The 13,932-nt window shown below is 41.4% G+C and overlaps 1 protein-coding gene across 1 annotated transcript in view; it reads left to right on the top strand.

Annotated features, from left to right (window-relative positions):
- Positions 1-684: 684 nt before the first annotated feature.
- Positions 685-13,932, top strand: part of LOC103375919 (neurexin-2-like) — a gene marked incomplete at both ends in the record, with an annotated part of 62,782 nt that continues 49,534 nt past the window's right edge. Inside the window, 5 exons of the mRNA XM_008306222.1 lie at positions 685-743; positions 2,479-2,917; positions 4,113-4,496; positions 8,149-8,352; positions 11,691-11,717. Coding sequence (XP_008304444.1) covers positions 685-743; positions 2,479-2,917; positions 4,113-4,496; positions 8,149-8,352; positions 11,691-11,717 — 1,113 coding nt within the window. The remainder of the gene's footprint in view (positions 744-2,478; positions 2,918-4,112; positions 4,497-8,148; positions 8,353-11,690; positions 11,718-13,932) is intronic.

Below are 13,932 nucleotides of genomic sequence, written 5' to 3'. Positions count from 1 at the left end.
ATAAATTTCATATCAATTTCACCATTGCTTGACAGAATAATTGGTCAGGACCAAATTGTTTATGTACTAATTGGCATCATCTTCTATTAGCCCTGCTGTCTGCATGACAAAATGGATGAAAATAATCATATTTGATTAAAAAAAATATAGAACAAAACATTTTCATTGGATTCGGCCAACAATGGATTGTCTGCATTCTAAATCAGTCATTGGAGCCACATTGCAGATACTAACTGGCCTGAAAGTCTTGTCATGTTTCCAGCTTTATTTCCTACCTCATCCTTCTCCAACGTGCTGTGTGATCCTTTGCAAAAAAGCATACCACCAAGCTGCTCTTTTTGTGGAGACAAAGCAGACGGAGCTGAATGAATAAAAAAAAATAAAATACCTGAAAATACATAAAATAAAAATAAATCGTTTCCTTCCTCCCACTGTCTTTTCTCTCTTGCACCTAGCAGCCTCTTTTTCTAGCACCTTAAGCCAGGCGAGTTCACGCCTTATTAGCTGCCAGTTTTAGCGTTATCATCGCTAATTACCAGGACTAATCTCCGCTAATGACGACATTATGAGGTGTACAGTACATGTGGCAGCGTGGCCAATGCAGAAGATAACCAAAGGGAGCTTAAGTTCAAGAATAACCCTGCATATCTGTGTTCTCGTTGAGGATTCTGTGCCTGTGCGTAGGTGTAGTGTTTGACAGCGAGGAAGAGCGAGAGGACAAAATAGAGAGAGTGTGCCTGCATGTGAGGAAAATAGGTAAGATGGAGGGCGTTTGAAAGAGATACTGTGAAAGACAATGAGGAATGACAGCAGCAGTCTGGACAAATTAGGTAGTCAAAAGCCAATATAGTGAACCACGTTGCACAAGACAAGCCTTTAAGTATGAGCCGACAGGCCAGCACAAACAAAAGCAAAGGGTGACTTAATACACAGACAGCATCTCGGCGATAATTATTCCTCTTTCCGCTTTGGGAAGCAGTAGTTTGCAGGCAGGATTTAAGGATTGCAGGATTTAACTGACCTGATTTTACCTTTGAAACAGAACCCTGACAGAGAAGGTTTTCATTTTTCTCAAATGCATTCTCTCTGCAATTTGAATTCCCTAATTTACCAAAGAGAGTGGAAACCAATGCTATAATAAGCAAGGAATAAATATCTAACAGCATTATATGATCTGAAATGTGTGTACAGTAACATAACATGGCTGAAGCGAGGAATACAACTGCTTCCTTTTATCAAAGCAAGCGTTACATTCTTAGCCCAATGAGCAGGTAAATTTTCTATGTTTTTACTCTGTGACAATTCAACTGAGCATTTCAGCCGCCTGGATCAAACCAGAGACTTTACAATAACAGAACCATCTCCTTAACACTGCAGCCTAGACAGCGGTAGAAAACAAGGATAGAAATGTAGAGAAGGGTTTTTTTTTTGTTTGTTTGTTTGTTTGATTTTTCTCCATTAACTGTCAGCGACTATGTGTAGGTGTGCGAGAGCGCCGCATGAAGACAAAAACGCAGAAAGACCTCAGCTGGTTCTATTACCTTGAGGATGGCCTCTCAAAAGCTGTGTACAGAGTGTTCAACAAATAAAAGGAAAACTAAAAACTATGAAAGACAAGAATAATTTACTTTGCCTTTAGCTCTTAATCCATTATGAATGCACACAGTCAGGCACAGACGCACATTTTGAGCTCAAACAATAGAACTGTATTTCATCAAAGGCTGGTGGAGACATTTGCATTAAGGCTGTAGGCAAATTTCACGTCTTTCTGTTTCTGGATTTTCCCTGGAGCCTTTTAATGTTTTCAATTTATTGTGCATTATTCTTTATTTACATTTCTGTAATACATTTTTTTGACAACAGCAAATAGGTTTTATGCTTTATGGATTTGACCAAGAGTTTTATACAGTTGTGATCAGACCATGATGCACTGAGTATGTTGTGCACACTCGCAGACATCAGTGAAATCAATAAATGCATGCCCTGGGCAACTCACCGGTCCCAAGTGATCGTTCTTGGCGTTTATGTTTTTTTTTTTTTAACACTGTATAAGAGTTCCTCACCCAATCATTTAACATCAGTAATCTGAGCAGTCATCTGACCTTAGCTTCTTCATAGGGGATCAGTGGTAGGAGATGTAAAAGCAGCTTCTGTACTGCTGAAGCTGGTTTCATACTGCTGTTGAAGAAAGTCATGCTTTATTTATGCTTTGATTCATCATTACCCTAATGTTGCCAAGACTTCCCAATAGCCACTATACCTTATACTTGAAACTAATTTGAGCTATTAGTATGCTTTTGCAGGCTACCGGTGTTGTGAGTGTTCTTATATGATGCAGCTGAATTTTGTTTTTAGGCCAGCGGAAAGTCCTTTTTAAAATAAGAACTGCCATATTTAAATGGACAGTTGCACACCGCTAACCTCATTTTGGATGCAATTCTAACCTTTTAACTGCTCGCTGTTCTCTCTGCTCTATAGGTGGTGTACAAGAACAATGATTTTAAGCTGGAGCTGTCGCGGCTGGCCATCGAGCGTGACCCCAAAATCACCCTGAATGGCGATCTGGTGTTCCGATGCGAGGACGTGGCAGCCCTGGACCCTGTGACCTTCGAGACCCCTGAGTCCTACATCTCCCTGCCCAAGTGGAACACCAAGAAGACAGGGTCTATCTCCTTTGACTTCCGCACTACAGAGCCCAGCGGCCTTCTGCTGTTCAGCCACGGCCGCCCTCAGGGTCCTAAAGAGCAGAAGCCCGGCAGGGAGCTGAAGACTGATTACTTTGCCATGGAGCTTCTGGATGGGTATTTGTACCTGCTGATCGATATGGGCTCCGGGAAAACAAAGCTCAAAGCCAGCAACAAGAAGGTCAATGATGGGGAATGGTGCCATGTGGATTTCCAGAGAGAAGGGAGGAAAGGTGAGGGGGAAACTGATCTACAATTTGACTCAATCTTTTTATTACAGTGTTTATTCACATGAATCATTCAAATTTCATACACATTTGCTCCTGTTAACATTTACAATTATAGCTTTGCAGTTGCTTGCAAAGACCAGTTACCTGTCGCTAGAACCACAATATTTTAAAAACTACAATTGTGCAGGTGCTTATTCTCAATCTTTTTATATTTTAATTGCGTTCCGTAGCATCTTTAGGCAGCACATTTAAACTGTTCACTGGATTGGGAAGACACAGTGTCACGGATTTATCAGTCACACAAAATGAGACTGAATTGACTTTGACAAATTTCTGAACCGTCTTTCTCGCCATGCTAATTAAAGCATGTTTTAAGTGGAGAAATAGTTACACATACTAATTATGATTCAACCAGAGGTGGCTGTTAATGTAAATGTATTTTTCATAGCCGTGTGACGTCTTCAAATGCATCTGCCTGCTTGTGGGCACAAACAGGAGCATCTGCATGCCTGAGTGTGTGGTGTCTGATGAATGATCTTAGGTGGGCAAGCACCTTGGACATTTTATCTCCCTCTAATGGTGTCTTATAATGAGGAAGGGTGGGAGTGAGTGTCGGTGTGTGTGTGTGTGTGTGTGTGTGTGTGCATGCATGTGATCTCACTGCCGCTCCTGCTGTAATTGGCTTTTAATAGAAAATTAAGATGGAGTCGTTAATCACAGAAAGAGAGAGGGCCCCTTTGTTTCACCCACTCCCTGCTGCATTCTGCTTCCCTTCTCCTCCATTTAGCCTATTATAGACACATTAGACACACACAAACACATGCGCACAGACACTCAACTGTCACCCACCCCCCTCTCCTTCCTCATATGTCCTTCTGTCTCTGCTCCGTGTCCCTAAATTAGCCACCTACTGGCCCTCCCACTCACCCGTTCATTCTCCCACTTACTCATTCAACCACTTGACCTCCCACCCACTCGCCCACCTAACCAGACCACACACATCTTTAGATGTCTCATTTGTGTTGTCCTTTAGAGCCATTAACGCACAATTTCAATCACTTGCTAAATACAAGAAGCCCCCATATGGATTTGTTTAACTACGTTTCGACCTGTTTATCAGTTTGCCATCATATCAATGATAATTGTTTGTTTTTATTTTTTTTCATAGTTAATATTGTCATTTGTTCTTGTCTTTTAGGATCCATCTCAGTCAACAGCCGCAGCATGCCCTTCAGTTCCCCAGAGGGAAGTGAAATCCTGGACCTGGACAGTGATATGTACCTGGGCGGGCTGCCTGAGTCCAAGTCAGACCTCATCCTGCCGCCAGAAGTTTGGACAGCACTCCTTAACTATGGCTACGTAGGATGCGTCCGCGACCTCTTTATCGACGGCAAGAGCCGCGATGTTCGTCGCCTGGCTGAGATCCAGAGTGCTCTTGGTGTCAGCAGTTTCTGCACTCGTGAGCTCCAGAAGCGGTGCAGCAGCGCCCCCTGTGGCAACGGGGGTCTGTGCAAAGAGGGCTGGAACCGCTACATTTGTGATTGCATTGGCACCGGATACCTTGGTACCAATTGCGAGATAGGTAAGGAGGACGCTTAAGGGCTAGGGCGTCTAGATGGGTGAGATGGTCAAGATTTGAACTCCCTTTTCAACTTTATGTTCTGAACAACTCTGCGTATAACTAGCTTGTCACAGCTGTGTTAAACACTGTTCACAAAAGAAAAAAAAAGTTATTGTATTGTCCCAAACAACACTTCAAATTGATACAATACTTTCCTTACAGTGAGGCAAAAAAAACAAGAGGCATCATAAAATACAGTTTATATGAAATGTGTAATGGGAATTACAGACAGTCCCAACATGAAACAGTGAAAAGTTGCCCTATTACTAACATTGTAAAGTAGAATAAGAAAACAAAGGTAGAAAGAGCATGTTGGCACATTTGACAGCATTCTTCCCGTATATGACACAATGAAACAGCTGTTGGTATAGTAGGAGAAAGAGCTCCACAGTGAGCTGTGCGTACGCGAAATGCCACTCGAGGCTCAGTTGCATTCAGCCCCACTGCTGGGACTCGGGAATTGAGGCTGAAGTGCTGTGAGGTTGGCAGCAATGTGGCAGAGCAGCCAGGCCTATTGCCGCCATCTGTGGTAGTCACGCAAATCCGGGTGGCGCAAACGCCACAGTGAAGTGGGGTGAGCTAGTCAAATAGCACCACGTCTGTCTGATTCATCCCAATTAGCCACAAGCACCTCGGTCCATGGTTTGTCTTTGCACGTCTGTGGGGGGTGAGTGAGCCATGACAGTGTGGAATTTTGAGGGACAAGGAAGGTAATGAGGGAAGGAAAGATTGGATTCAAATCAGGACAGTTGAGGCAGAGGATGAAATGTCTTTATTTTGAAGGGCGATATTTTAACAGTTTACTTGTGGTTGCTCAGATGACAGGTGTGGTTTCTCTGATGTTCTTCTGCCATCTAGTGGAGCTTTGGGTTACTGCAGGGATGAGGCACTGAGCATTTTTCTAATAACTGATTGCATATTTATTTATTTATTTTTAATAAACTGAGTACGTCGATTAGCAGAGTTTAAGGAGAATCCATGATATTGACAGACAACCCAGAGGATGGTGGGGGTAGTGTTTTAAGATTAGCGTTCATGTGGTAATGTTTTTCATGAGACATTGACTGATTTAACTGATAGAAAAAGAAAGCAGTATCCAATTTAAATGTATGTAGAAGGTTTGCCGTAGAAGGCAACGCACGTTTGTCCAGTTTGTGTGAGTCTGTTATCGTCGTCGTTTAAAATATCACCTGATAGTTCCCCTGCAGGAAGGGGTTTTTCTGCATCTTTTAACATCATGTTTTTGTGCACTCTAAAACCTAAATGCTTGAAGCACCCTTTGACAGTGACTCATGTTAGCCTGTGGTGACACATATCGACCCACACTGCAAGATAAGAGCAGTCCTCAGGGAACTGTCACTCTCCACAGCGGTCTATTTATGGCAGAACTGATTCCAGAGACAGTAACCACAGCTGTACCTAGTGTGAATAAGAATGTTTCAGAAACCAGCTTCACTTTTGTTTTGGACATTTTTTTTCTGAGTTAGAGGACAGTCAGATATTTGATTCCACATGAATAGTTCTTGTGGTTTCCTGTTCTTAAAATGAGGTCTTGGGCATACACTTACCAACTGCAAACGTTAATTTGAAAGTAATTAAATTTGTTTTTATTACCAAAATTTCATAGAAAATAACATTAAAGTGCATCCACAAAGATTCTGAAAGACAGTGATGCCGATGTACAGTTTGCAAACTTTCTAACCCATTTAGAGGTGTGAGAGATGCAGCAAGATTGATATTATCTTTTGATCGGTATGATAACTTTTCAGACACACATTGCTTTCATCATTGTTGGTACTGAATTTTCCCTTGATCTTATGATGCAGATATGACATCCAAGTACACCCTTTGATGAACAGGGGAATTTATGTTTCTTTCGGTCACATTTGAAACAGTTGAAAGACAAAGATAGAGGGAAAAAAATAGTATTTTGCATGGCTATTTTGCAAACTTTCTTGGTGGATATGATTGTCATGACAGGTCATGCAGTGCTATGGTTACACACAGTTGAAGCAGATCCAGCACACGTGGACGGGCTGTTGTTGAAGCATTCATGAAGTTGAAACTACCTCAAATACAACAAAAATGCTATGAAATGTGACAATCAGTAGGTTAGTAGTGGAGCATGAGTCTCATGTGGTAAAAGGAAAAACAGACAAGAATGGGGAGCGTGGAGAGTAGGGAGCAGGCGTTCTACTTTGTTTCCCCATCAGGTAACAAGTGGGTGCACTTTTACACTTGGAACACTGGGCCCAGGTGTTCCCAATGAAAAACAGCCCGTCCACATGTGCTGGATCTGCACAACAAAACACAAAGACAAGTGTCCAGGCCAGCAGCCAACAAAAAGAACCAAAAAAAAAAACAAAAACAGCGGACTCAGTCAAATAATGCAGCCTTCATTTAGTTTTCATTAAATCTGTGGTGTTTGGAGGGATAAGACATGAATATATATCAGAGGAGAAGATTTCCCAAAGATAGTTCGATTTTTTTTTTTTCCTATATCATTTAATCTTACGTTGAATTTAACAAATACTTCCACTTGGCTGGTGATACTAGCCTGTCGTATCCAATCAGCCTCCATATCATTAAGCCTAAAATTATTCATAGCCCTGCCAAAATTTGATTCATGGTGATTTATTTATTTTTTATCGTTTTAGTGTGATCCGTATGTGAAATAATATAAACAGGTGATCAAAGACAGCACAACATTATGTTAAAGGTATTAATGTTTAATTTTTTTGTTGTCAAAAGGAAAGAAAGTCCTTGTGTAAAACTCTGCATATCCCAACTTTTTGTTGTCAGCTCTTGAAAAAATGCTAGTTCCTAGTTATGTCAGTACATAGCCATGGAGACAGGGTTTCACATTGTAGCTGCTCACAAGACAGGGAGCAGCTATGAAGCCACTTCCAAGTGTTGTCAAGTGCCACTGGCCACAGTGCAAATCATAAGCAAAAGGTACATGGAGTCACAGACTGTGACAAATATCCCAGTGTGTGGTAGAAACCGAGTGAGTGACAAAGAAGAATCTGAGGATCACCACCAAGACCATTAAGCTTGATTAAGCTGAACCATTCTGGTACCAATATTTTAAGGCAGACAGTTCCAGCAAACACAAAACAAAGCTGAAAACTGGTGCAGCTTTTCTTTTGTGAAAGAAAGGAGAAGCATTTTAACCGAAGAACACCATCTCCTTAGTCAAGCGTGGTTGTAGGAGTGTCGTGCTGTGGCTTTGTTTTTAATCGTTGGGTCAGGTAACCTTGTCAAGGTAAACACCATCATGCCAAAAGAGGATTGCATTAAGATTCTGGAGAGAAATATCAAACAGTCTGTAGAAAAAAACTAGGCCTTTGACAGCATCAGCCATTTCAATAAGATATTAATCTGAAATATACAGCCAAAATTATTTAAAAAATGGTTAATAGAAAACAATGTCAACATTTTGGAGTGAACCAGCCAGATTACAAGTAGCTTGTCAAGAACCTGTGGAAGGAATTGAAGAGCAGAGTGATGCAAGGAGTTTGATTGCTGTGGTGGCAAATAAAGCTGTTGCCATTGATCACTTAACATTGAATATTTTTTTGCCCACTTTGTCCTCTCCTTTACCCCTACACAGAGGCAACAGTGCTGAGTTATGACGGAAGCATGTACCTGAAAATCATCATGCCGGTCACCATGCATACAGAGGCTGAGGACGTGGCTCTGCGCTTCATGTCTCAGCGAGCATACGGTCTGCTCATGGCCACCACGTCCAAGGAGTCAGCGGACACCCTGCGACTAGAGCTGGACGGAGGCCGCGTCAAGCTCACTGTCAACCTCGGTAGGCCGCTGTGATTTATCGTGGATGTCCCTGCTAACCTTTCCCTTGCCCCCTCCCCTGTCTCTCATCTTCACTCTGTATTTTAGCCTTGTATGCCTTTGAACTTAGGATTATGGTTTGACATTTTGAGCTTCACACCATGATTTTTCTTCCCTTGTCAGATAGTTGGGTGGGGAAAAGTTTCTAAATTTGTCCCTCAGCTTGAACAAATTTGTTTAATTTAACAGATACATTTGGCACTACGGCAGCTTTTGGCCGTCATTCTCTTATTGGTTTAAATGAGGATCATCAATAATGCAGAAACTCTGTTCATTTGAGAGAACTGATGTACAAGTACAGAAACTTCTGTTCCACAAAGTGCTTGCTGGAGGAAAATAAGGCAGATTTGTAATGTAAAGGTATCCTCAGATCATAATAATCTCACCCTCTGTGGGGAGCCACCCTGCAGTAATTTCTTTTCCATATTCTTTGATCCCTGCAACCCCCCCAAACCCCTCTGCATTCATCCCCTTCTTTTGGTATTCTGTGAAGTCCCATAGCTCCTCATTCTGTTTAAAAGCTCCATCTCTAACAGTATCCCTGGCCCGACCCCTAGCCTTAACCCGTTAACCTGTCTCTAGAAACTTTAAGGTGGCCTTGCTCCTGTCTCGCTCTTCCTCATGGTTCTTGCTCTCTTTTTTTTTGTTTGTTTTTCTTTTCTGTGGAAATAACTGTAGGGGTTGGTTGTCTCCACTTCTGCTCAGGAATCTTCATTGTAGGCAAATGGTTAATGTGTTGAAAGAAGAGGAAGATGTAAAGTGGTCTGAAAGGCAATGTTAGTTAGGAGAAGGTCAGTGAAATTAAACAGAGAGGACAGTTTGTAAGATGGATTGTTCCATAGAAAGGACAAATTCATACCCTCTAATAACTGGCTGCAGGAATGTAGACCCATTGACTTATTAAAATTTCATTGCAAAGAATGTTAGTGCTCTGGGGAAGATGGGTATGACCTTCCAGCTCTGGAGATTTTAAGTCTGTCCTGACCTTTTGAAGGACCAGACTTTCAGCAATGAACCGGGAGGAGCATGACAGAGGTGCACCCTGGAATGTGAGATTTTAAGCCACCATAGAGACAGGAAGGAGGGCAGTGGGATAAACGAAGGTGGCCGTTCTTCTATCTCTTCTCTCGCGCTGTCTCTCCTCTTTCTCCTTCAGCCTCTCCTTTTTTCTGTCACTCATAAACACTCCACCTGGCCAAGACTCAGAAGATGGAACTTTTCATCCCTTCAATGGCCTGTATGTCTGCGGCCCTCGGATCAAACAGTCAGAGAGACCGGCTCACAGCTGTAGCGTCAGAAGTTATTTGTACCTGCTGTACACAGGGCCACACTTCTACCTGCTATCAATTAGCCACACTTGAGGCTAATTCATAACTGCATAGGCTTTTTTTTTTTTTTTTTAACTGGTGCCTAAATGACACCAGTTAAAAAATATACACAGTATCTCACACCATAGCTTTGCTGAGGGTTTTCATAGGTCTTTTGCAAGAAAATTAATTAACAAGTAAAGGCATCCCACAATCAAAAGGGAATCCTTTTGATCTGTTAAGGCTCTAATCCTTGTTAAGATAATTAAAATTCTGGTAATTTATCACTAGGAATAGCTGTAATTTGAAACATTTAAGCCTAATGATATTTATTAGTAATAGATGATGAGGATAACCTGTTCAATGTGCAATATGTAGGCAGTAGCTAAGTATTCCCAGCTAACGCTGTCCAATAGCAACTGGCATGTTATTGTTTGGCTTCATCAGCCATTGCAATTATTAATTGCCAGTAGAGAAATTCTCCTCCTGTGGATTGACTGAAAAATGACTTGCTTCAGGCTTTTGCCCTGAATTTCCTTCATTTCAAAATAAAATCACAGCTTTCTAGCACATGTGGCTCACTAATGCACTTTCATGGAATTACACTTGTATTATATCCACATCTCTACAGAGTGATGCTGGTCCCTGGCTGTTTGTGTCCACTATTCTGTAGCGGTTGACAGCTCGAGACCACAACCCAGCCACACTGCTACATGCACATGGAGTTTGCAGCAGACTAGTAATGAAATATTCTGAGGATATGGGATTCTGTAGGGAATAATCATTTGGTACTTTAATGAAATGTGTGTAAGAGGTCTCTATTTGCTAACTTCATTCAGAGGTGGAGTTAAAAGGTCAGGTTTTGCCAAAGACCCAAATTTAGTTTCTTTCTCTACCCAGAATGGGTGTTTACCGACACCCTGCTTTAACCTAAATCTTCAAGTTGAAGGACTAAGCCTTTTAACACTTCAGTATACTGGGTGCATGGCTTTTAAAATAATACCAGTGTTTTTGTCGCACCCGTTTAGAAAATCGTACACAGTAGAGTGTCTTATCTATTGCAGTTTGTGTGCACAAAGCATAAGGTGGCTGGGATGTGCAGATCACCCTTTCTTGTCATTTACACTGTTGGGTTTCTGATACCTGAAGTGCTGCAGAAGGCAAGTACATCTCAAACTGTCAGGAAAGGGAGCTAAAGTTAAAGGTGCGAGATGCTGCATCTGCTGCAGCGATGGCATAACAGATGCAGAAAAAATGATGTTTGTACACAACGTGAGCATAATGGCTTAATATAGTTAAATTTAAATCCTTGTTTTGCAGATCATCTAATTATTGCCAACACATTTTGTTCACTTGAAATTATTTGGCTCTATCTAAATTGTTTACGGAAGTAATGGTTATTGCACGGTTTACACAGCACAGTTTACAAAGGAAAAGAAAGGAGAAAGACATAAAATATTGAAAAAAAAGATGTGTACATAAAGGTTTTGCCAGATGGTATGATAAAACTTTGATGCTCAGTGTTTCAAAACTGCATTCGACCCAGATAGAACCTTATAATTCCAAGTACACGATTTGCATTTTGATGTTGTCTCTGTAATTACATGTAAAGTTGTTTTGATGTATATTTCCACCAAAAATAGACCAATTTGCATAGCGTTTTTCCATAAATCTAAAGAAAGTAGTATCACCAGTATGTTCATACTGTCCTTCTCTATAGACCTGACAAAGTCTTGCCTTCTGCTGTGCTTTGGGGGGTATTGGGTGGAACACGGGATGGTAATACTGATGGAAGAAAAGGGTGATCCTGACTCAGAGACTGTCCCCGGATGGTGGCCCCAGAGCAATGCTTGGTTGTCTGCAGAATGTACCTTGAAGGATGTAAAAATGTCTTTTTTCTCTTTTATCCTTTCTCTTCTTCCTTTTCTTTCTGTCTCTTTCTTTCTCCTTTTCTTTTTATTTGATCTCACCATTTCGCTCTCTCTCCCGCCAGATTGTATCAGGATAGACTGTAGCCTCAGTAAGTGGTTCTATCCATTTTTCTGACTAAATTGTATCTGTCTATCTCATCCTGATTCTGTGCAGTGGCGATTTCTGCTCTCTCCTGTCCTCATGATTACTGACACCTCTCTCATTACCCATGTCTCTGCTCTTCAATATTTCCTTGCCTTTGATTAAGCACCATTTATTTTATTCGTTACACACCTTTTTCCTCTCACCTCCTTTCATTCTTGTGTTTCTTACAGCCTCATTTTAAGTTTGACCTCAGCTCTTTTTGAAATACCTGATCTAAGTTGTATTTTTCTTCTCTCCATAAGTCATTTTAATTTCCCCTCCCTTTCAGTTACGGATTTAATTATTGTTTCCCTTGCATAATTATCAGAAATTTTCATCCCACTTCCCTCCTCATTCGCCTACCACAGTCAACTATGAAATTATTTCATTACATTTCCCCTGCTTATTACCCATTCTAGTCATTTTCCTGTCAACCTTCTCTAAAAATGCATTCAGAAAAGGGCAACTTGACACTCCCCTGCTGGATGTTCCTATTTTCTATTATGCGACGTTGAGTCTCGGCTCCACATGGCTGCACACACAGGTGTTGCTTGTTTTCTATGTGGGACAAACTGTAGTTCTGGCCCCCAGAAAGCTAATTGCTTATCCACTGAGAGACGGCACCACCTGGTGTGTGCTTGTTTTCGAAGCAAGCTAATGTTTTTCTGCCTCACGCTGACAGAATGATAGCAAACTGTTATTTCTATCATGGCCACTGACAATGGCCATGAACAACTAGCCCACAGGTAAGTGCTGCCAGCCACGGTGACAAAAATAGAGAAAACCTCATGTTTGCCACAATGCTTGTGTGTATGCGAGTGTGCTACTCAATTTTGATGAGGTCTTTGTGTGGGGAGAAAGGTGAAGGGCTTGATTTGGATTAGCATCTAAGAGCGAGGAGCAGGCAACAGCTAGTAATGCATGGAACTGAGTATATATTGATTCACTATTAGTATTTATATGGAGTCGTGTTAAGTTGTGGTGACATCGTCAGTAGCAGGTGCCATTGTAGAGTCATGTGTTTGCTTGCTCAGCCTCACTTGTTCAAGTCTTTTCCCTCTTAATGTATGTGTGCCACATCTCTGTACATCTGTGGAATGCACATGGATTCTGTTTATGTCAGACTTTAAGGAGCACCATCCATAACCTGCAAAAGCCTCCACCAGGTGTGGAAGTGGCCTCAGTGTGTGACAAATTACTTCCTTTATCATGTGCAGTGCCACGGGCATGGCAGACATTCAGAAAATGCTCAGAAGATGTCAATACCCTAAAATCACCACTAGATGTCAGAGAAGCATTAGGAATACCTTGTGATTTCCCTGCAGTAGGGAGGAGTTGGAGAATGAAGCTTATTTTTGTACCACCATAGGACTCTAAACCATTTCTCCGTTTGCCTCTGTTGGCTGACTCCATTATTGTAAATTAACTTAAATGATGGCTGAGGTCATCTCAGATTTGCGTGTTTTAGAAGGTGAAATGTTTTGAAATCAGAGAATATCATGCAGCTTTTTTTTTTTGTTTTGTTTTGTTTGTTTTAAAGATTCTGCATGCTTCATAGAACCACCACTGTACTGGAAAGACCACTTTAGTCAAATATTTGATCTGGTTATTCACCAACTGGGAACTCCGGGTTTCAGTGGATTTGCAAAGAATATTTTATTGAACCGCTGTAGTTATTCGGTTGACTGAGCACCCTTGTACAGTAATACAGTAATGTCCTGCTTCATGGCCACTCAGTCACGCACAACATTGAATAAGAGATTGCAAAACATGGGTGTGTGCATGTAACACAGAGGAGGAAGGGGTGTGTATGTGAGAGAGAAAGAGACTAGGGAAAAAAAGACAGAGAGGGAACAAACCAGGCAGAACTACAGACAACATTTAATTCAGTGGTATGGCATGTCCCAGTCGATATCCCCTCTAGAGCCCTACAGTTACTAAAGTCACAGATTTGTGTAAGAAAATCAGGATACCAAAGTCTCTCTGGTTACTGGTCCATAAACAAAACAGCAAAACAGCGCCTTTGCAGGGGCAGCCACGTGACGAATGTGTCACATTAATGCAGATGTTGAGATACATGAACAAGTATTGAGAAGAAAGCACAAAAAAGTCATGTATTGATTTGCTGCTATTACTGTTTAAACTGCAGTATGCCAACTGCTGAACCACCTGACCTTTTT

Source organism: Stegastes partitus, unplaced genomic scaffold (assembly GCF_000690725.1).
Source record: "Stegastes partitus isolate 25-593 unplaced genomic scaffold, Stegastes_partitus-1.0.2 Scaffold3633, whole genome shotgun sequence".
Lineage (NCBI taxonomy): Eukaryota > Metazoa > Chordata > Actinopteri > Pomacentridae > Stegastes > Stegastes partitus.
Note: the sequence above shows the minus strand (reverse complement) of the source record. Positions and strands in the feature narration are given on the sequence as shown.